This window comes from Drosophila miranda (assembly GCF_003369915.1).
Source record: "Drosophila miranda strain MSH22 chromosome Y unlocalized genomic scaffold, D.miranda_PacBio2.1 Contig_Y3_pilon, whole genome shotgun sequence".
NCBI lineage: Eukaryota > Metazoa > Arthropoda > Insecta > Diptera > Drosophilidae > Drosophila > Drosophila miranda.
Window position 1 is genome coordinate 61,534 of NW_022881625.1, and position 23,946 is coordinate 85,479.

Genomic DNA, 23,946 nt, shown 5'->3' on the forward strand with positions numbered 1-23,946 from the left:
CCACATCGTTGTCGGGGAGGAGCCGGAGTCCCCTGACAGCGATCTAGAAGTAACAATGGTGGAGGCGAGCCTCAGGAATGTCGTTGACGCTCCTGCAGATAAACCTCCACCATTGTAAGGCAGCATGCGCTGCTCTACTGCTCCACCTGGCCAAGGGTGGAGCCGACATAGTCCTCATTCAGGAGCCCTGGATCCTCGGAAACAGGGTCTCCGGTCTGAGGACTTCTGACTACAAGCTATATGTAGCTGAAACCGCAGGTAAAATTCGTACCTGCATTCTTGCAAAAAGAGAGTTGCACCTATTTTTGCTCCCAAATTTCAGCAATGAAGACCACACCGCAGTGAGCCTCGAAGGCCAGGAGCGCTCACTGAGGATCTGCTCCGCATTACATGGGGCATGAACAACCAGACCCCCCTCCACACGCGCCTCTCCGGGCTCTAATCGCAGACTGCTCGGCCAAGGACATCGGCCTAATTGTGGGGTGCGATGCCAATGCACATCACTGTCAGTGGGGAAGCACTGACACAAACGAAAGGGGTGAGTACCTTTTCAGTTACTTACTGACCACTCAGATGGTCTTACTAAACCGGGGTAGTGATCCCACCTTTATCATTAAAAACCGCAAGGAGGTCCTGGACCTCACGCTTGCCTCTCATGAGATACAGCGTAACATTGTATCCTGGAGGGTCCTGGAAGAGCACTCCTTCTCGGACCACAGGTCCGGAAACTGTCTTCTCCTTCTCAGTACCGAAGCCAGTCCGATTCCGAAACATCAGGCGGACAAACTGGACTCGGTACTCTGATTACCTCTGTCGTGTTCTCCCTGAGCCCCCATCTGAGGAGGAGTTCTCCACAGAGGCCACGACTCGTCTTCTTAAGATCTTTACCGACGCCTGCAATAAGGCGCTCGACAAAGCATGCCCCTCTGGCAAGAACAGAGGCCGGAAGAAACCTGAATGGTGGAATCCGAAACTGGGTGGTGAACTCCGGAAAGCCTCCCGGAGACTCTTCAATAAAGCTAAGGCTGAAAACGTTGAGCAAAACTGGGCCGAATACAAGGCCAGTCTGTCAACCTACAACAAAGAACTTAGAAAAGCCAAACGCGCCTCCTGGCGTAAGTTCTGCAGCGAAATCGAGAGTAACTCAGAAGCCTCACGCTTGCGCAGAGTTCTCTCGAAGACAACACCCACCCTGGGCTACTTGAAGAACACCGACCAGTCGTGGACTACGTCCAGCGAGGAGTCGCTAAATCTTCTCCAAAATACCCACTTCCCTGGCTGCGATGAAAACAGACCCAACTACCTCGCGCCTCCTTCTGTCGCCTCAAATGCCATCTTGGGACTGCTAAGCCAGGAGAACATTTCCTGGGCGATCAGAAGCTTTAAACCCTACAAGTCCGCGGGGCCAGACGGCATTTTCCCTGCCCAACTGATTCACGCGGGACATAAAGCCATTAACTGGCTCAAAATAATTTACGAGGGAATCTTCTCCCACGGGTGCATTCCTGACACCTGGCTTCAGACCAAAGTCGTATTCATACCCAAGGCAGGCAAGCCCTCGCACACTGCCCCAAAGGATTTCAGACCCATAAGTCTATCGTCTTTTCTTCTAAAGGCGATGGAGCGGCTCCTGGGGCTGCATCTAACGGCGTGCATTCCGTCCAGTCTGATCTCATACTCCCAGCATGCCTATCGGAAGGGAAGATCCACCGAAACGGCCCTACACTCGATCACATCGATCATCGAAGCATCCCTTAATTTTAAGGAGTACACCCTAGTAGCCTTCCTCGACATAGAAGGCGCCTTTAACAACATCCTTCCGACCGCCATCACGGGCGCACTGACGGATCTGGGCGTTGACTCCAGGACGGTGAGCCTGATCGATCAGATGCTACAATGCAGGACGGTTGAGGCATCACTGGGGACGTCAACGTGTACCAGATTTGTCAGCAGAGGCACACCGCAGGGCGGAGTCCTCTCGCCCCTCCTATGGAACGTGGCAGTGAACACACTGCTGCGGGAGATAGAGGGGGGTGGCTGCCGTGTGGTGGCGTACGCGGACGATGTTGCCATAGCATTCTCCGGAAAATTTCCGCAGACATTGTGTGAGTGCATGACAAGTACTCTCACGAAAATGTCGAAATGGGCAGACAAATGCGGGTTAGGCGTCAACCCGTCTAAAACGGAACTGGTGCTTTTCACTAGGAAGTACAAAGTTCCGGTACTGATTCCCCCAAGACTATGTGGGGAAGCGCTAGTCTTCAGCAACAACGCCAAGTATCTTGGCCTAATCCTCGATAGAAAGCTCGATTGGAAATTGAGCATAGAGGATAGAGTAAAGAAGGCCACAGTGGCCCTCTATACTTGCAGGAAAGCCATCGGACTAAAATGGGGAATGACCCCCTATATAGTTCGGTGGCTCTACAACGCCATCATACGACCAATCATGCTCTATGGAGTGGTGGTATGGTGGCCAGCCTTGGACAGAAGGACATGCCTCAATAAACTCAGCAGAGTTCAACGCATGGCAGAGCTATGCATAACTGGCGGGCTACGCACTACTCCAGGGGAAGCCCTGGATACTGTGCTGGACCTCCTCCCTGTGGATCTCATGGGAAAGAAGGTGGCAACACTTTCCGCCCTCAGAATGAGAGAAGCCAGACTGTGGAAAGCATCCGCGGTTGGGCACTCGGGAATCCTGATGAGACTCCCGCAATTACCAGAGAGGACAGATTACTGTATCCCCAGTGATCACCTCTCGACGCCCTTCCAGTATCAATCCCATCTAGGGAGGACTGGGAGATGGGCGAACCAGGACCTGCAAATGCGGTCCACTTCTACACTGATGGCTCAAAGCTAGACGGCCGCGTGGGAGGCGGAGTCTACTGCAGCGAGCTGAACATCAGTCATTGCTTCAGGCTCCCGGATCACTGTAGTGTGTTCCAAGCGGAGGTTGAAGCCATCAAGGAGGCCATTTCGATCGTCTCCAAATTACTTCTAGATACGCACTTAGTGTGCGTCTTCTCGGACAGCCAAGCAGCTATCAAAGCTCTAGGCTCAATATCGTCGAACTCAGCGACTGTAAATGACTGCCGCAGGTCTCTGCACGAGATCACAGAGCAGTTAGATCTCTTCCTTATATGGGTCCCCGGCCACAGGGACATCGAGGGGAATGACGCCGCCGACGAGCTAGCCAGGCAGGGTACTACGATTCCTCTCCTACCGGAGAGGGAGCAAGTAGCGATGCCCTTGGCTACGTGCAGGCTCCTAACGCACGAATTGTTCGAGCAAAATGCCAATAGGAGATGGCAGCAAACCGTTTCCTGTAAAGTCTCAAGATTGATATGGCCATATCGATCGAAGAAGCGCTCAGCAGAGCTGTATAAACTCAGCAGAGCACAGTGCTCTGCAGTTACTAGAGCCATTACGGGACACTGGCAGATCGGCACTCACGCCTCTAGACTGTCAATCCCTCATAACGACTTCTGCAGGAGTTGTCGCGACGAGGAGGAGGAGGAATCGGTCCCCCACTTCTTCTGCCACTGCCCAGCCCTTGGAAATCGTCGTCTTCGAATTCTCGGGTCCGCTTTCCTCACGGACATTTCGGACCTGTCCGTAATCAAACCAGGGACCTTGTCCAAATACATCCAAGCCACCGGATGGGACTGCCTTAACCTGCAGTAGTATGCTCTCACGGTTCGGGCAACGCGAAGGGGCACATGCCCATGCGGCAACACAACGGACCTTTTATAGGTCCAAGTGAGCTTGGGGGCGGAGGCTCTTATCCCCCCCCTCCCGGCTACCGCCTTAACCTAACCTAACCTAACAACAATCTGCAAATGACCATTAAACATACTCACCTGCTATTAAACTGACAGAGCTGCCCCTCCAGCAGCTGCCTCGCCACTCCTGCAACTCTCTTGAGGCATAATGGGCGAAATTTGGAGACCTCATCAGAAGCACTACCGTCAATTCCAACAGAAGTCCAGAGGCCAGCCACTAAAATACAAAGAAAAACAGCCAATTCACGCCAACACGAAAAAAACGCCCAAAACACACAAAAACACACGTACCTGCCAATCACCAGACAGAGCTGCCCCCACAGCAGCTGCCTCGCCATGAACATCATCAATTTTCTGCCAAAGGGGCGGAAAAGGAGGCCTTTTTTGAACCGATGACGAACGTGGCCGAGGAGGCCAGGCCAACTCTGCTGACAACGCATCCTGGTGGCCGGACCAGCAGCCACTCGGATGCGGCCAATCAACAAGTAAATCGACAACGTATCCTGGTGCCCGGACCAGTTGCCACTTGGATGCGGCCAATAATACTGACAGTCTGACATCACACACCGATGTCAACGCCAACAACACACTGGACAACGCATCTCGGGTAGCCGGACCAGTGCCACTCGGTCTGCTGCATTAAACCAACAGACAGATGCAACGTGGGCTGCCGGACTAGAGCCGCTCGCCATCTCCAACTTTGCCCACGATGCACGCCAACACCATCAATCCAGCCATCGCCACTAAACAACACACAGGGGGACAACAGAGCCGGCCGGTATACAGCGTAATGTTCGCATTGCGTTTGATATGCCTGCCGGTGCTCCGTTGTTGTTTGTCCTCCTGTTAGAAATAAAATAAATATAAATAATATGTTTATATGTGTGTAAATGTATGTCAATTATCGTTTATTTTACCTTGTCTGCATCAATGTTCTTGTTGTAGATGTCAATCCTGTTGTTTTTTGTAGTTTTTGCATGTCCGTAGATAGTTTTAGTTACTTACCTGTGATATTAGAATTAAGTTTTTGTAAATTAATGTAGTTTTTCTGTAGTTAATTGTATATTTTTCGTGGTTTTCTAATTAGTTTTACCTTCTTACTCTTCTTCCCAACCTATCTGCCATTCCCATAATTCCCCTTGACACGTGGTATTACCAAAAATACCACGCAAATACCAGACTATGACCGATAACACACCAAAAAGCCATTTCAAATTTAAAATGCATTTATCAATGCCCAGTGTGTTATCGGTCGCAAATTCGGCAATTTATGCCCAGCCAATTCCTCCCAACCCCCTACCCACTTCAAATGCCACTAAATGCCAAATGCGGTTGAGCAGGAGCAAAATTAACACTGCCAACCTCCGCCACTCTGCCAAACGCCCCAATAAAGCCATTTCAACCGCCCATATGATGATATGCGGTCGACTCTTCGGAGCGTCACGCGCCCGGATCGAAAGATCCGGAAGTTTACAGTATCCGGGCGGTTATACGGAGCAGGCATTTATCCCCCCCCCCCCCCCCCCCCCCCCCCCCCCCCATCCTATCCCATCCCCCAGCAACAGAGCAGCCACTACACACAGCACAAACATAAGACACTGGCCGCTAACCAACGACAACGACAACACACACAGCCACTAAAACAAACGGCTATTCCAATTCTCCATTGCCTACTTATCAGTGCTGCTGCCCTCGGACCACTTTCATCTCACTCAATATTGGGGTCAGTGAAAGTGGAACCGGGGGTGAGAGCACCGGTAAATGACGATCGGCGATCGGGCCAGTCGAGTTGAGGGGGAGAGTATGGGAGTTGGCGGACATGTGAGAGTACCACCATGAACCTCGTCCGCCACTCTCATCTCGTCCACCCGCTCGAGAGGTCGCGATCGTCGGACGTACGTGCCATAACCGTTTCGTGTCGTTTTTTTCGTGTCGCCGTTTTCCGTTGTCTTGCTGTTGTGCTTTGTTTTCTTTTTTGTGTGTCTGTCGTGTGCCGTGCCGTGCCGTGCCGCCTTTCCTCCACCACACCCATTACTTACTTGACAAACTTTTGTTCCCGTCCACATCGTAAAAAAAACGAGGGGAACGTTGTGAGTTGCTGCGGAGACCGCAACTCTACAGTTATACCCGATACTAAGTCAGTATGGCTCCCTCCGGCAGACGCCGCTAATATTAAACGACACGACAAAGGAGTGCGTGCGAGAGAGACAGAAAATCAGTCTGAGCGTGACGTCGGCGGCTGCGTAGCCAGTGCAAATTGATTTGTTCCTTTTGGCTATAAAAATGATCTGATCTGATCCAGATTCAGCAATCTGATAGATATGGTCATTATCTATGATTCTGCGTTTTTAGTTTTCTCGAATGTGCAATATTGTGGATGCAACAGATTATCGTCCTTTGTGGGGGCGGAAAAGGGTGGGGCGAAATTCTGAGATATACGTTTTATAGTCAGATCTAACAGAAGTGCGGATACCAAATTTGGTTTTTCTAGCCTTAATAGTCTCTGAGATTTGTGGATGCCCAGATTTTCGTCCTTTGCGGGCGGAAGGGGGTGTGCGAAATTTGGACACGAAACGGTCAAGGTCCGATATCACAGGAGTGTGAATACCAAATTTGGTTGCTCTGGCTCTTATAGGTTCTGAGATCCTTGAACTCATATTTTGCAATTGGCAAAGCCGACCATGAAAACCTGTGTGTTAGAGAGAGACAGAGCGAGAAAGAATGAAATTGTTTTTTCTTGATTCTGGCTATAATAATTATACGATCTAGGTTGACATTTAACACTCTAGAACATATTGTCATCCTCTACGATTCTGCGTTTTTTGTTTTTTATCGTATCTTTAAAAAATGTGGATGCCACAGATTTTCGTCCTTTGTGGAGGCGGAAGTGGGCGGGGCGAAGTTTTGAAAATATTTTGTAGCAGTGACATATCACAGAAGTCTGGATCCAAAGACATCGTTTGCTCTAGATCTTATAGTCTTTTGAGCACTAGGCCCTGAAGGGGACGGGGACGGACGGACGGACGGACGGACGGACGGACGGACGGACGACGGACGGACAGACGGACAGACAGACAGGGCTCAATCGACTCGGCTATTGATGCTGATCAAGAATATATATACTTTATGGGGTCGGAAACGATTCCTTCTGGACGTTACACACATCCACTTTTACCACAAATCTAATATACCCCAATACTCATTTTGAGTATCGGGTATAATAAGAGAATAAAAGTGCCAATAAATTACATTAAACACTAACACACACAAGAGACTTTTCAATTAAAGAACAACAAACAAGCAGCAGATCGCCAACACACAAACCAACAGCCAGCCATGACCACAGGAATGGCCAGACGAGGGACAACCAGACGACACAGCGACGGCGGCAGAGCGGCCCGCAGAGGCGCCCTAGCAGCAGCAGCAGCACAGCAAACAACACCAACACCAACACCGCCAATAGCAGCAGCAGCAGAGCCCTCGGCGCAGGCGCCAATACCAACGCCCCAGCCAATGCAGAGCGCCGACGCCACAGCCACCCAGCGAGTGAGTACCCAGCCGTTGCCATGGCCGATATATCCACGGCCACAGCCACTCCCCCCTCGAGCCCCATCACATCAGCAGCAACAGCAGCGCCAATACAACTGCAAAATCCCGCCAAACACAAAGGGAAAGGCCGAAAAGACGCCACTTTTCCCGCCTCTCACGCTCTCGGACATACAAACTGTTCGTGAGTAACGGGAGAGGGAGAAGACGGAGGAGAGCCGGCAAGCCGACGCGCAAGAGCGGAGCGCCAAAACGGCCAACGGGCAGCCACACACACACACACGACCGGATCGAATCTGTTGCGAGTCGAACCTGGTTCGAGCTCGAGCAGCGGGTCGATCCGGGCCAATGCTGAGCCTGCACAAATGCCGTCAATCCCACCAACACCAAAACGACGCCGCGCCTCATCGACAGTGGGAGTGACGACGAGGGTGAGGGTGAGAGGAAGCAGGCCAGACGACGGGGCCGCCATCACCAGCAGCGGCAGCAGCGGCCGCCAATTGGAAGCCGAAGAAAAAAAGGCAGACAATGGAGGAACTAGAGGCTATTGTCAAGGAGCAGCTGAGGCAGCACGAGTTGAGGAGCAACAGCAGAAGCAGCAGAAACGGACGGCACATGCAGCCAACACCACACAGTGCCGATCCTGCCACTCCGCCGCAATCACACAGCCAACACATGCCCCTGCCCCGCCCCTGCCCCTGCCACTAGTATAAATACAAATAGCCAGACTCACAGCCATCACCAACATCAAAAAAACAATACAAAACAATACAGCCACTCACACAGACAATACACAATTAACAATAGAATAAATGACGCAATACAAAACAAATACAAATACACCTGCCAATACAAACACCAACACCACCACCGCCATCACCATCACAAACACCCCTGCCAACACCAACCGGGTCGGCAGCATCGGCAACAGCATCGGTATGGCGACCATCATCCCCAGCATCGACCAGGGGCGCAACACCAGAGGGTCCAGCGATGCAACCGATCGCGAATGATGCGACGCCACGCCAACACAGCAGCAGCAGCGGCCAGCAGCTCTCGAGGCACTGTGCCATCAGCACGCCATTAAACTCAACATAAATGCTGGAGCGAAAGGTTTGGCAGCAATGGCCACGCTGATCGCCAAAACCTGACAGAGGCTAGAGGCGGGGGCTTGGCAGCCATGCCGCCACTACAGACAACACCACCTACACACCCGCCGCCACCACAACCAGCCGCCAATACAGCAGCAGCAGTAGCCATATCGGACAGTGAGCCGGATATGGACATGGACGACGACAGCCAATGGACCGACGAAGAGCCTTACGATGACCTACGTAGGTTCCTAAATGGATAATCCAGTGGCGACTTTGAAAGCGACGGATTATACGGCGTCTACTGATTGCGCCAAATAGCAGAAGTTTAATGGCAATAAAACCTAAAAATAGACAAAATTAAACACAATTAACAACAATCTGCAAATGACCATTAAACATACTCACCTGCTATTAAACTGACAGAGCTGCCCCTCCAGCAGCTGCCTCGCCACTCCTGCAACTCTCTTGAGGCATAATGGGCGAAATTTGGAGACCTCATCAGAAGCACTACCGTCAATTCCAACAGAAGTCCAGAGGCCAGCCACTAAAATACAAAGAAAAACAGCCAATTCACGCCAACACGAAAAAACGCCCAAAACACACAAAAACACACGTACCTGCCAATCACCAGACAGAGCTGCCCCCACAGCAGCTGCCTCGCCATGAACATCATCAATTTTCTGCCAAAGGGGCGGAAAAGGAGGCCTTTTTTGAACCGATGACGAACGTGGCCGAGGAGGCCAGGCCAACTCTGCTGACAACGCATCCTGGTGGCCGGGACCAGCAGCCACTCGGATGCGGCCAATCAACAAGTAAATCGACAACGTATCCTGGTGCCCGACCAGTTGCCACTTGGATGCGGCCAATAATACTGACAGTCTGACATCACACACCGATGTCAACGCCAACACACTGGACAACGCATCTCGGGTAGCCGGACCAGTGCCACTCGGTCTGCTGCATTAAACCAACAGACAGATTGCAACGTGGGCGGCCGGACTAGAGCCGCTCGCCATCTCCAACTTTGCCCACGATGCACGCCAACACCATCAATCCAGCCATCGCCACTAAACAACACACAGGGGGACAACAGAGCCGGCCGGTATACAGCGTAATGTTCGCATTGCGTTTGATATGCCTGCCGGTGCTCCGTTGTTGTTTGTTCCTCCTGTTAGAAATAAAATAAATATAAATAATATGTTTATATGTGTGTAAATGTATGTCAATTATCGTTTATTTTACCTTGTCTGCATCAATGTTCTTGTTGTAGATGTCAATCCTGTTGTTTTTTGTAGTTTTTGCATGTCCGTAGATAGTTTTAGTTACTTACCTGTGATATTAGAATTAAGTTTTTGTAAATTAATGTAGTTTTTCTGTAGTTAATTGTATATTTTTCGTGGTTTTCTAATTAGTTTTACCTTCTTACTCTTCTTCCAACCTATCTGCCATTCCATAATTCCCCTTGACACGTGGTATTACAAAAATACCACGCAAATACCAGAATATGACCGATAACACACCAAAAAGCCATTTCAAATTTAAAATGCATTTATCAATGCCCAGTGTGTTATCGGTCGCAAATTCGGCAATTTATGCCCAGCCAATTCCTCCCCACCCCCTACCCACTTCAAATGCCACTAAATGCCAAATGCGGTTGAGCAGGAGCAAAATTAACACTGCCAACCTCCGCCACTCTGCAAACGCCCCAATAAGCCATTTCAACCGCCCATATGATGCTATGCGGTCGACTCTTCGGACCGTCACGCGCCCGGATCGAAAGATCCGGAAGTTTACAGTATCCGGGCGGTTATACGGGAGCAGGCATTTACCCCCCCCCCCCCCCCCCCCCCCCCACCAACCCATCCTATCCCATCCCCAACAACAGAGCAGCCACAACACACAGCACAAACATAAGACACTGGCCGCTAACCAACGACAACGACAACACACACAGCCACTAAAACAAACGGCTATTCCAATTCTCCATTGCCTACTTATCGGTGCTGCTGCCCTCGGACCACTTTCATCTCACTCAATATTGGGGTGAGTGAAAGTGGAACCGGGGGTGAGAGCACCGGTAAATGACGATCGGCGATCGGGCCAGTCGAGTTGAGGGGAGAGTATGGGAGTTGGCGGACATGTGAGAGTACCACCATGAACCTCGTCCGCCACTCTCATCTCGTCCACCCGCTCGAGAGGTCGCGATCGTCGGACGTACGTGCCATAACCGTTTCGTGTCGTTTTTTCGTGTCGCCGTTTTCCGTTGTCTTGCTGTTGTGCTTTGTTTTCTTTTTTGTGGTGTCTGTCGTGTGCCGTGCCGTGCCGTGCCGCCTTTCCTCCACCACACCCATTACTTACCTTGACAAACTTTTGTTCCCGTCCACATCGTAAAAAAAACGAGGGGGAACGTTGTGAGTTGCTGCGGAGACCGCAACTCTACAGTTATACCCGATACTAGGTCAGTATGGCTCTCCTCCGGCAGACGCCGCTAATATTAAACGACACGACAAAGAGTGCGTGCGAGAGAGACAGAAAATCAGTCTGAGCGTGACGTCGGGCGCTGCGTAGCCACTGAAAATTTATTTCTTGCTTTTGGCTACAAAAATGATCCGATCTGATCCAGATTCAGCAATCTGATAGATATGGTCATTATCTATGATTCTGCGTTTTTAGTTTTCTCGAATGTGCAATATTGTGGATGCAACAGATTTTCGTCTTTTGTGGGGGCGGAAAAGGGTGGATCGAAATTCTGAGATATACGTTTTATAGTCAGATCTAACATAAGTGCGGATACCAAATTTGGTTTTTCTAGCCTTAATAGTCTCTGAGATTTGTGGATGCCCCAGATTTTCGTCCTTTGCGGGGGCGGAAGGGGGTGTGGCGAAATTTGGACACGAAACGGTCAAGGTCCGATATCACAGGAGTGTGTATACCAAATTTGGTTGCTCTGGCTCTTATAGGTTCTGAAATCCTTGAACTCATATTTTGCAATTGGCAAAGCCGACCATGAAACCTGTGTGTTAGAGAGAGACAGAGCGAGAAAGAATGAAATTGTTTTCTTGATTCTGGCAATAATAATTATACGATCTAGTTGACATTTAACAGTCTAGAACATATAGTCATCCTCTACGATTCTGCGTTTTTGGTTTTATCGTATCTTTAAAAATGTGGATGCCACAGATTTTCGTCCTTTGTTTTGAAATATTTTTGTAGCAGTGACATATCACAGAAGTCTGGATCCAAAACATCGTTGCTCTAGATCTTATAGTCTTTGAGCACTAGGCGCTGAAGGGGACGGACGGACGGACGGACGGACGGACGGACGGACGGACGGACAGACGGACAGACAGACAGGGCTCAATCGACTCGGCTATTGATGCTGATCAAGAATATATATACGTTATGGGGTCGGAAACGATTCCTTCTGGACGTTACACACATCCACTTATACCACAAATCTAATATACCCCAATACTCATTTTGAGTATCGGGTATAAAAAGAGAATAAAAGTGCCAATAAATTACATTAAACACAAACACACACAAGAGACTTTTCAATTAAAGAACAACAAACAGGCAGCAGATCGCCAACACACAAGCCAACAGCCAGCCATGACCAGAGGAATGGCCAGACGAGGGACAACCAGAAGACACAGCGACGGCGGCAGAGCGGCCCGCAGAGGCGCCCTAGCAGCAGCAGCAGCAGCCAACAACACCAACACAAACACCGCCAATAGCAGCAGCAGCAGCAGAGCCCTCGGCGCAGGCGCCAACACCAACGCCCCAGCCAATGCAGAGCGCCGACGCCACAGCCTTCCATCGAGTGAGTACCCAGCCATTGCCATGGCCGATATATCCACGGCCACGGCCACAGCCACTCCCCCCTCGAGACACATCACAAAAACCGCGCCAAACGCAAAGGGAAGGGCCGATGCGACGCCGCTCTCGCTGCCGCTTTTCCCGCCTCTCACGCTCTCGGACATACAAAACCGTTCAGGAGTAACGGGAGAGGGAGAAGACGGAGGAGAGCCGGCTAGCCGACGCGCAAGAACGGAGCGCCAAAACGGCCAACGGGCCGCCACACACACACACGACCGGATCGAACCCGTTGCGTGTCGAACTTGGTTCGAGTTCGAGCAGCGGGTCGATCCGAGCCATAGCCCAGTCAGCACCAATACTACGACAAACAGCAGCAACTACACAAGCACAATCACAGCCAATCCCACCAACACCAAAACGACGCCGCGCCCTCATCGACAGTGGGAGCGAAGATGAGGATGAGGGTGAGAGGAAGCAGGCCAGAAGACGGGGCCGCCATCACCAGCAGCGGCAGCAGCGGCCGCCAATTAGGAAGCCGAAGAAGAAAAGGCAGACAATGGAGGAGCTGGAGGCTATTGTCCAGGAGCAGCTGAGGCAGCACGAGCTGAGGGAGCAACAGCAGAAGCAGCAGAAACGGACGGCACATGCAGCCAACACCAACACAGTTGCCGATCCTGCCACTATGCCGCAATCTGCACAGCCAACACATGCCCCTGCCCCTGCCCCTGCCCCTGCCCCTGACACTACTATAATTGCCAATAGCCAGACCCACAGCCATCACCAACATCGACAACAGCCAATACATAGACAATCACCAGCCATTCACACAGACAATACCACAATTAACAATAGAGATAATAATGACGCCAATACAAATACAAATACACCCGCCAATACAAACACCAACACCACCACCGCCATCACCATCACAAACACCCCTGCCACTACCACCGACGATGACATCCGGCACGGCGAATTCGGGCATCAGCCCAGCCAGGAACGTGGCTTGAGGATCCTCATCCGAGGACTCTCCCACTCCACGCCGCCGGATTGGATTCGCAGCAGCATGCTGAATGAGGGGTTCACGGTTCGGTTTGTAAGGGTGACCCCCGATCGATTTGATCGCAGCCGCCAATACAACCTCTTCGAGGCTGAGATCGCCCCCAAACCGGACCGTGGTCAATTCGATGTGTTGAAGCTCTGGGTGGGAGGCCCGTCACGGTTGAGAGACTTGGAGTCTCCCGTGACCCTGCCCAGTGCCATCGATGTCAGGTGTTTGGCCACACCCGCGCATATTGTAGACGAGCTGCTGTCTGCATGAAATGCGCGGGTGGACATCAGACGACGGAGTGCAGCAAGCCAAGGGCCGTCAATCCCAAATGCGCCAACTGCCAAGGCGCCCACATCAGCGCCTACAAGGGCTGCAGCGCCTACAAGGCAGCCAGGCAGCGGCTTCTGGCCCACAGGGTCGCTGTCTAGGAGCATCGACGGCAGCAGCAGCAGCCTCAGCCACTACGGCAACAGCCACAGCAAATGCAGCAGCCAATACAGCAGCAACAGCCAGCACATCGTCTCCAGCAGCCATCACAACGTCACCAGCAGCCACTACAGCGACAGTTGCAGCAGCAGCCACCCATACAGCCACTCCACCCACAGCCGCAGCAGCAACGCCAACGCGGTCCGGGTCGGCAGCATCGGCATCCCCAGCCACTGGCCGAGGGGCGCCAATACCAAAGGGTCCAGCCGATCCCAAATCGTGCTCCGACGCCACGCCAACCCCAGCTACAGCAGCAGCCAGGCGCCCAGTGCGATGGGAGCTGTGCCCATATCCTGAAAAGATATGCCGTAAAAATTAAAGAGCTGGAGGATAAGCTGGCAGCAATTTTGACGAAACTGACAAACCTGCTGCAGGCAAGGGACGAGAGCACGGGAGGAGTGCCGCCACAACGGACAACAACAGCAGCAGCAGCATCCACACAGCCATCACCACGACCAGCACCAAATACGCACTTTGACGCCGCAGTCATATCGGAATCCGAACCCGATATGGACTGCGAAGCAATTAATGACGATGATGACGACGAATGGACCGACCACGATCCATTCGACGATCTGGAGGGTCTGGGCCAAGTGTGGAGGGCCCAAATCGCCAGCGCACGCGAAAGCATGCGATCGGGCGGCGCCTATTGATGTGCCCAATCGTCGATCCAGAGACAGCCACTGCAACAAAGGAAAGAGACGTCAATACGGACAACAACGAAAAACGGCCAAAACACACAAAAATCACACGTACCTGCCAATCACCAGACAGAGCTGACCATCAAGAAGCTGCCTCGCCATCAACAATGACAATTTCCTGCCAAAGGGATGGAAAAGGAGGCCTTCTTTGATGAAGCTGCCGCCTGACCATGGCCGTGACGTCACGCCAATCCGAACCAACAGCTGCCATTTCCAACGACGACACAGATGCTGGCGCCTGTTGCCGCTCACACCCGTCTCTCATGCCTGGCCTGCTTCCTCTCTCCCTCATCCTCATCTTCGCTCCCACTGTCGATGAGGGCGCGGCGTCGTTTTGGTGTTGGTGGGATTGGTGGCATTTGTGTAGGCTGGGCTATGGCTCGATCCGGTCGTGTGTGTGTGTGTGGCGGCCCGTTGGCCGTTTTGGCGCTCCGCTCTTGCGCGTCGGCTTGCCGGCTCTCCTCCGTCTTCTCCCTCTCCCGTTACTCCTGAACAGTTTTGTGCGTCCAAGAGCGTGAGAGGCGGGAAAAGTGGCAGTGAGAGCGGCGTCTTTTCGGCCTTTCCCTTTGTGGTTGGCGCGGTTTTTGTGATGGGGCTCGAGGGGGGAGTGGCTGTGGCCGTGGCTATATCGGCCATGGCAATGGCTGGGTACTCACTCGATGGATGGCTGTGGCGTCGGCGCTGTGCATTGGCTGGGGCGTTGGTGGTGGCGCCTGCGCCGAGGGCTCTGCTGCTGCTGCTGCTATTGCTCTCACCCCCGGTTCCACTTTCACTCACCCCAATATTGAGTGAGATGAAAGTGGTCCGAGGGCAGCAGCACCGATAAGTAGGCAATGGAGAATTGGAATAGCCGTTTGTTTAGTGGCTGTGTGTGTTGTCGTTGTCGTTGGTTAGCGGCCAGTGTCTTATGTTTGTGCTGTGTGTAGTGGCTGCTCTGTTGTTCTCTCTTCCGGATCTTTCGATCCGGGCGCGTGACGCTCCGAAGAGTCGACCGCATAGCATCATATGGGCGGTTGAAATGGATTTATTGGGACGTTTGGCAGAGTGGCGGAGGTTGGCAGTGTTAATTTTGCTCCTGCTCAACCGCATTTGGCATTTAGTGGCATTTGAAGTGGGTAGGGGGTGGGGAGGAATTGGCTGGGCATAAATTGCCGAATTTGCGACCGATAACACACTGGGCATTGATAAATGCATTTTAAATTTGAAATGGCTTTTTGGTGTGTTATCGGTCATAGTCTGGTATTTGCGTGGTATTTTTGGTAATACCACGTGTCAAGGGGAATTATGGGAATGGCAGATAGGTTGGGAAGAAGAGTAAGAAGGTAAAACTAATTAGAAAACCACGAAAAATATACAATTAACTACAGAAAAACTACATTAATTTACAAAAACTTAATTCTAATATCACAGGTAAGTAACTAAAACTATCTACGGACATGCAAAAACTACAAAAAACAACAGGATTGACATCTACAACAAATACATTGATGCATTGTATGTCAATACATACATTTACAACATATAAACATATTAATTATATTTATTTTATTTCTAACAGGAGGACAAACAACAACGGAGCACCGGCAGGCATATCAAACGCAATGCGAACATTACGCTCTATACCGGCCGGCTCTGTTGTCCCCCTGTGTGTTGTTTAGTGGCGATGGCTGGATTGATGGTGTTGGCGTGCATCGTGGGCAAAGTTGGAGATGGCGAGCGGCTCTAGTCCGGCCGCCCACGTTGCATCTGTCTGTTGGTTTAATGCAGCAGACCGAGTGGCACTGGTCCGGCCACCCGAGATGCGTTGTCCAGTGTGTTGGCGTTGACATCGGTGTGTGATGTCAGACTGTCAGTATTATTGGCCGCATCCAAGTGGCAACTGGTCCGGCCACCAGGATACGTTGTCGATTTACTTGTTGATTGGCCGCATCCGAGTGGCTGCTGGTCCGGCCACCAGGATGCGTTGTTAGCAGAGTTGGCCTGGCCTCCTCGGCCACGTTCGTCATCGGTTCAAAAAAGGCCTCCTTTTCCGCCCCTTTGGCAGAAAATTGATGATGTTCATGGCGAGGCAGCTGCTGTGGGGGCAGCTCTGTCTGGTAATTGGCAGGTACGTGTGTTTTTGTGTGTTTTGGGCGTGTTTTTTTTTTTTTCGTGTTGGCGTGTATTGACTGTTTTCCTTTGTATTTTAGTGGCTGGCCTCTGGACTTCTGTTGGAATTGACGGCAGTGCTGCTGATGAGGCCTACAAATTACGCCCATTATGCCTCAAGAGAGTTCCAGGAGCGGCGAGGCAGCTGCTGGAGGGGCAGCTCTGTCGGTTTAATAGCAGGTGAGTATGTTTGTTGGTCATTTGCAGATTGTTGTTAATTGTGTTTAATTATACCCGATACTCAAAATGAGTATTGGGGTATATTAGATTTGTGGTAAAAGTGGATGTGTGTAACGTCCAGAAGGAATCGTTACCGACCCCATAAAGTATATATATTCTTGATCAGCATCAATAGCCGAGTCGATTGAGCCCTGTCTGTCTGTCCGTCTGTCCGTCCGTCCGTCCGTCCGTCCGTCCGTCCGTCCGTCCGTCCGTCCGTCCGTCCGTCCGTCCGTCCGACCGTCCGTCCGTCCCCTTCAGCGCCTAGTGCTCAAGGACTATAAGAGCTAGAGCAACGATGTTTTGGATCCAGACTTCTGTGATATGTCACTGCTACAAAAATATTTCAAAACTTCGCCCCGCCCACTTCCGCCCCACAAAGGACGAAATGCTATGGCATCCACATTTTTAAAGATACGATAAAACCAAAAACGCAGAATCGGTGAGGATGACCATATCTTCTACAGTGCAAAATCTGAACCAGATCGTATAATGATTATAGCCAGAATCAAGAAAACAATTTCATTCTTTCTCGCTCTGTCTCTCTCTAGCACACAGGTTTCATGGTCGGTTTTGTCAATTGCAAAATATGAGTTCAAGGATCTCAGAACCTATAAGAGCCAGAGCAACCAAATTTGGTATCCACACTCCTGTGATATCGGACCTTGACCGTTTCGTGTCCAAATTTCGCCACACCCCCTTCCGCCCCCGCAAAGGACGAAAATCTGGGGCATCCACAAATCTCAGAGACTATTAAGGCTAGAGTAACCAAATTTGGTATCCGCACTTCTGTTAGATCTCACTATAAAACGTATATCTCAGAATTTCGCCCCACCCCCTTCCGCCCCCACAAAGAACGAAAATCTGTTGCATCCACAATATTGCACATTCGAGAAAACTAAAAACGCAGAATCATAGATAATGACCATATCTATCAGATTGCTGAATCTGGATCAGATCAGATCATTTTTGTAGCCAAAAGCAAGAAATCAATTTTCAGCGGCTACGCAGCGCCCGACGTCACGCTCAGACTGATTTTCTGTCTCTCTCGCACGCACTCTTTGTCGTGTCGTTTAATATTAGCGGCGTCTGCCGGAGGAGAGTTATACTGACTTAGTATCGGGTATAACCGTAGAGTTGCGGTGTCCGCAGCAACTCACAACGTTCCCCTCGTTTTTTTCTATTTTTAGGTTTTATTGGCATTAAACTTCTGCTATTTGTCGCAATCAGTAGACGCCGTTTAATCCGTCGCTTTCGGAGTCGCCACTGGATTCTCCATTTAGAAACCTACCTAGGTCCTCATAAGGCTCTTCATCGGTCCATTGGCTGTCGTCGTCCATGTCCATATCCGGCTCACCGTCCGATATGGCCACTGCTGCTGCTGTATTGGCGGCTATTGGAACCGCTGCTGCTGCTGCTGCAGCCAATCTGGTGAGCTGCTCTGCCATCCGTTCGATCCTCCTTTCCAACTCTGTTATACGCTGTACGTACAATTGCAGGTTTTGAGCGCAGCTGCCATCACACTGGGCGTCTGGCCGCTGCTGCTGCTGGTGTCGGCGTGGCGTCGGAGCATCATTCGCGATCGGCTGCATCGGCTGGACCGTCTGGTGTTGGCGCCCCCTGGTCGATGGCTGGGGATGTTGGTCGCCATACCGATGCTGCTGCCGATGCTGCCGATCCGGTTGGTGTTGGCGTTGCTGCTGCGGATTATGGAGTGGCTGTGGATGTGGCTGCTGCTGGCGACGTTGTATTGGCTGGTGTCGCTGTTGGCTTGGCTGTGGCTGCTGTCTGCGACGCTCCTCCTCCCTGGCGACCCTGTGGGCCACGAGCCTCTGCCTGGCTGCCTTGTAGGATGGGCATCCTTTGTATGAGCTGATGTGCTGGCCCTGGCAGTTGGCGCATTTGGGATTGACGGCCCTTGGCTTGCTGCACTCCGTCGTCAGGTGCCCGCCCGCGCATTTCATGCAAACTGCAGCGCGTCTACAATATGCGCGGGTGTGGCCAAACACCTGACATCGATGGCACTGGGCAGGGTCACGGGAGACTCCAAGTCTCTCAACCGTGACGGGCCTCCCACCCAGGCGTCGCAGCTTTAACACCACGGTCCGGTTTGGGGGCGATATCAGCCTCGAAGAGGTTGAATTGGCGGCTGCGATCAAATCGATCGGTGATCACCCTTACAAACCGAACCGTGAACCCCTCATTCAGCATGCTGCTGCGAATCCAATCCGGCGGCGTGGAGTGGGAGAGTCCTCGGATGAGGATCCTCAAGCCACGTTCCTGGCTGGGCTGATGCCCGAATTCGCCGTGCCGGATGTCATCGTCGGTGGTAGTGGCAGGGGTGTTTGTGATGGTGATGGCGGTGGTGGTGTTGGTGATTGTATTGGCGGGTGTATTTGTATTTGTATTGGCGTCATTATTATCTCTATTGTTAATTGTGGTATTGTCTGTGTGAATGGCTGGTGATTGTCTATGTATTGGCTGTTGTCGATGTTGGTGATGGCTGTGGGTCTGGCTATTGGCAATTATAGTAGTGTCAGGGGCAGGGGCAGGGGCAGGGGCAGGGGCATGTGTTGGCTGTGCAGATTGCGGCATAGTGGCAGGGTCGGCAACTGTGTTGGTGTTGGCTGCATGTGCCGTCCGTTTCTGCTGCTTCTGCTGTTGCTCCCTCAGCTCGTGCTGCCTCAGCTGCTCCTGGACAATAGCCTCCAGCTCCTCCATTGTCTGCCTTTTCTTCTTCGGCTTCCTAATTGGCGGCCGCTGCTGCCGCTGCTGGTGATGGCGGCCCAGTCTTCTGGCCTGCTTCCTCTCACCCTCATCCTCATCTTCGCTCCCACTGTCGATGAGGGCGCGGCGTCGTTTTGGTGTTGGTGGGATTGGCTGTGATTGTGGTTGTGTAGTTGCTGCTGTTTGTCGTAGTATTGGTGCTGACTGGGCTATGGCTCGGATCGACCCGCTGCTCGAACTCGAACCAAGTTCGACACGCAACGGTTTCGATCCGGTCGTGTGTGTGAGTGTGTGGCGGCCCGTTGGCCGTTTTGGCGCTCCGCTCTTGCGCGTCGGCTAGCCGGCTCTCCTCCGTCTTCTCCCTCTCCCGTTACTCCTGAACGGTTTTGTATGTCCGAGAGCGTGAGAGGCGGGAAAAGCGGCAGCGAGAGCGGCGTCGCATCGGCCCTTCCCTTTGCATTTGGCGCGGTTTTTGTGATGTGTCTCGAGGCGGGAGTGGCTGTGGCCGTGGCCGTGGATATATCGGCCATGGCAATGGCTGGGTACTCACTCGATGGAAGGCTGTGGCGTCGGCGCTCTGCATTGGCTGGGGCGTTGGTTTTGGCGCCTGCGCCGAGGGCTCTGCTGCTGCTGCTGCTATTGGCGGTGTTTGTGTTGGTGTTGTTGGCTGCTGCTGCTGCTGCTAGGGCGCCTCTGCGGGCCGCTCTGCCGCCGTCGCTGTGTCGTCTGGTTGTCCCTCGTCTGGCCATTCCTCTGGTCATGGCTGGCTGTTGGTTTGTGTGTTGGCGATCTGCTGCCTGTTTGTTGTTCTTTAATTGAAAAGTCTCTTGTGTGTGTTTGTATTTAATGTATTTATTGGCACCTTAGTTCTCTTTTTTTTCTTGTCTATCACAGTTATCTCTTTTAGTTTGTGATGTTTGTGATGTTTGTAGTGGCACAGGAACTAAAGCTTGTCGGAGATAGTAGTGGGTGGGGTGAAGGAAGGGCTGGAGCGTGGTGGATTGGCGAGGAGCACTTTTCCGCGTTTGGAATGGTCATGTGCATCGGCGAATGGTGTGGGGGGGGGGGCGGGGCGACACAAAATGGCTGCTGCCTGGCTTGGCTTGGCGTCGTCTGGCCTTCACTGTCTTTATTTTTTGGCACCAGAGCACAAATGACACGGCAAACGATAAACGACAAAACAGTCAAAACGACAAACGACACGGGCAACACTGATGGCAACGAACAAACAAACTTGCGATTTTATTTTATTTTAATGGCGGCGGCGATGGTTCAATTTATATACGTCCGACGATCGCGACCTCTCGAGCGGGTGGACGAGATGAGAGTGGCGGACGAGGTTCATGGTGGAACTCTCACATGTCCGCCAACTCCCCCACTCCCACGCCGGTCGTCACTTACCGGTGCTCTCACCCCCGGTTCCACTTTCACTCACCCCAATATTCAGTGAGATGAAAGTAGTCCGAGGGCAGCAGCACCGATAAGTAGGCAATGGAAGATTTGAACGGCCTTCTGTTTCAGTGGCTGTGTGTGTTGTTGTTGGGCAATGGCCCGTGTCTAATGTTTCTCTGTGCTGTGTGAATTGGCTGCTCTGTTGTCAAGGATGGGATGGGATGGGAAGGGGAAAGTTTGCCTGCTCCCGTATAACCGCCCGGATACTTTCAACTTCCGGATCTTACGATCCGGGCGCGAGACGCTCCGAAGAGTCGACCGCATAGCATCTTGTGGGCGGTTGTATTGGCATTGTTGGGGCATTTGGCTGAGTGGCGAAGGATGGCAGTGTTCATTTTATTCCTGCTCAGCCTCATTTGTCATTTAGTGGCATTTGAAGTGGGTGGGGGGTGGGTGAGGAATTGGCTGGGCATAATTGCCGAAGTTGCGACCGATAACACACTGGGCATTGAGAAATGCAATTTGAATTTGTATTGGCTTTTTTGGTGTGTTATCGGTCAAGTCTGGTATTTGCGTGGTATTTTTAGTAATACCACATGTCAGGGGAAATATGGGAATGGCAGATAGGTGGGGAAGAAGAGGAAAAAGGTAATAAAACTAATCAGAAAACTACTAATAATATACAATTAACTACAGAAAAACTACATTAATTTACAAAAACTTATTCCTAATATCACAGGCTAGTAACTAAAACTATGGACAAACTATCTACGGACATGCAAAAACTACAGAAACAACAGGATTGACATCTACAACAAATACATTGATGCAGACGAGGTAAAATAAACGATAATTGACATACATTTACAACATATAAACATATTAATTATATTTATTTTATTTCTAACAGGAGGACAAACAACAACGGAGCACCGGCCGGCATAACAAACGCAATGCGAACATTACGCTGTATACCGGCCGGCTCTGTTGTCCCCCTGTGTGTTGTTTATTGGCTGGATGTGTGTATTGGCGTGCATCGTGGGCAATGATGGTGTTGATGGCAAGCGGCTCTGGTCCGGCCGCCCACGCTGCATCTGTCTGGTGGAGATGGCGCATCCAATCGAGTGGCACTGGTCCGGCCACCCGAGATGCGATCGTGGGATGGAGTGGCATTGACATCGGTGTGTGATGCCAACGAATCATGTAATTGGCCGCATCCAAGTGGCTGCTGGTCCTGCCACCAGTATGCGTTGTCAGCAGAGTTGGCCTGGCCTCCTCGGCCACGTTCGTCATCGGTTCAAAAAAAGGCCTCCTTTTCCGCCCCTTTGGCAGAAAATTGATGTTAATGGCGAGGCAGCTGCTGGGGGGGCAGCTCTGTCTGGTGATTGGCAGGTACGTGTGTTTTTGTGTGTTTTGGGGGGTTTTTCGTGTTGGCGTGAATTGGCTGTTTTTCTTTGTATTTTAGTGGCTGGCCTCTGGACTTCTGTTGGAATTGACGGTAGTGCTTCTGATGAGGTCTCCAAATTTCGCCCATTATGCCTCAAGAGAGTTGCAGGAGTGGCGAGGCAGCTGCTGGAGGGGCAGCTCTGTCAGTTTAATAGCAGGTGAGTATGTTTAATGGTCATTTGCAGATTGTTGTTAATTGTGTTTAATTTTGTCTATTTTTAGGTTTTATTGCCATTAAACTTCTGCTATTTGGCGCAATCAGTAGACGCCGTATAATCCGTCGCTTTCAAAGTCGCCACTGGATTGTCCATTTAGGAACCTACGTAGGTCATCGTAAGGCTCTTCGTCGGTCCATTGGCTGTCGTCGTCCATGTCCATATCCGGCTCACTGTCCGATATGGCTACTGCTGCTGCTGTATTGGCGGCTGGTTGTGGTGGCGGCGGGTGTGTAGGTGGTGTTGTCTGTAGTGGCGGCATGGCTGCCAAGCCCCGCCTCTAGCCTCTGTCAGGTTTGCGATCAGCGTGGCCATTGCTGCCAACCTTTCCTCCAGCATTTTGAGTTTAATGGCGCTCTCTTTTAGATGTTTGGAACAGCTGCCATCGCACTGAGCTGCTGGCCGCTGCTGCTGCTGGTGTTGGCGTGGCGTCGGGGCATCATTCGCGATCGGTTGCATCGGCTGGACCCTCTGGTGTTGGCGCCCCCTGGTCGATGGCTGGGGATGATGGTCGCCATACCGATGCTGTTGCCGATGCTGCCGACCCGGTTGGTGTTGGCGTTGCTGCTGCGGGTTATGGAGTGGCTGTGGATGTGGCTGCTGCTGGCGGCGTTGGATTGGCTGTTGTCGGTGTGGTGTTGGCTGCTGCTGCTGCCGTCGATGCTCCTCCTCCCTGGCGAGCCTGTGGGCCAGGAGCCGCTGCCTGGCTGCCTTGTAGGCGCTGATGTGGGCGCCCTGGCAGTTGGCGCACTTGGGAGCGACGTTCCTCGGCTTGCTGCACTCCGTCGTCAGGTGTCCACCCGCGCATTTCATGCAGACAGCAGCTCGTCTACAGTATGCGCGGGTGTGGCCAAACACCTGACATTGATGGCACTGGGCAGGGTCACGGGAGACTCCAAGTCTCTCAACCGTGACGGGCCTCCCACCCAGGCGTCGCAGCTTCAACACATCGAATTGACCACGGTCCGGTTTGGGGGCGATCTCAGCCTCGAAGAGGTTGTATTGGCGGCTGCGATCGAATCGATCGGTGATCGCCCGAGTAAACCGGACGTGTACCCCTCGGCCTGCATACAGTCCCGGAACCAGTCAGAGGGCGTGGAATGGGAAGACCTCGGATGAGGATCCTCAAGCCACGTTCCTGGCTGGGCTGATGCCCGAATTCGCCGTGCCGGATGTCATCGTCGTTGGTAGTGGCAGGGGTGTTTGTGATGGTGATGGCGGTGGTGGTGTTGGTGATTGTATTGGCGGGTGTATTTGTATTTGTATTGGCGTCATTATTATCTCTATTGTTAATTGTGGTATTGTCTGTGTGAATGGCTG

At 51.9% G+C, this 23,946-nt stretch overlaps 1 protein-coding gene across 1 annotated transcript; it reads left to right on the forward strand.

Moving 5' to 3' along the window:
* Nucleotides 1-16,553: 16,553 nt before the first annotated feature.
* Nucleotides 16,554-18,443, forward strand: LOC117194740. Its single transcript, XM_033399234.1, has 4 exons — nucleotides 16,554-16,586; nucleotides 16,669-16,807; nucleotides 18,037-18,277; nucleotides 18,346-18,443. The coding sequence occupies exons 2-4, from the start codon at nucleotides 16,714-16,716 to the stop codon at nucleotides 18,350-18,352; spliced, it is 342 nt and encodes a 113-aa protein (XP_033255125.1). The 5' UTR covers nucleotides 16,554-16,586; nucleotides 16,669-16,713; the 3' UTR covers nucleotides 18,353-18,443.
* The last annotated feature ends 5,503 nt before the right edge of the window (nucleotides 18,444-23,946 follow it).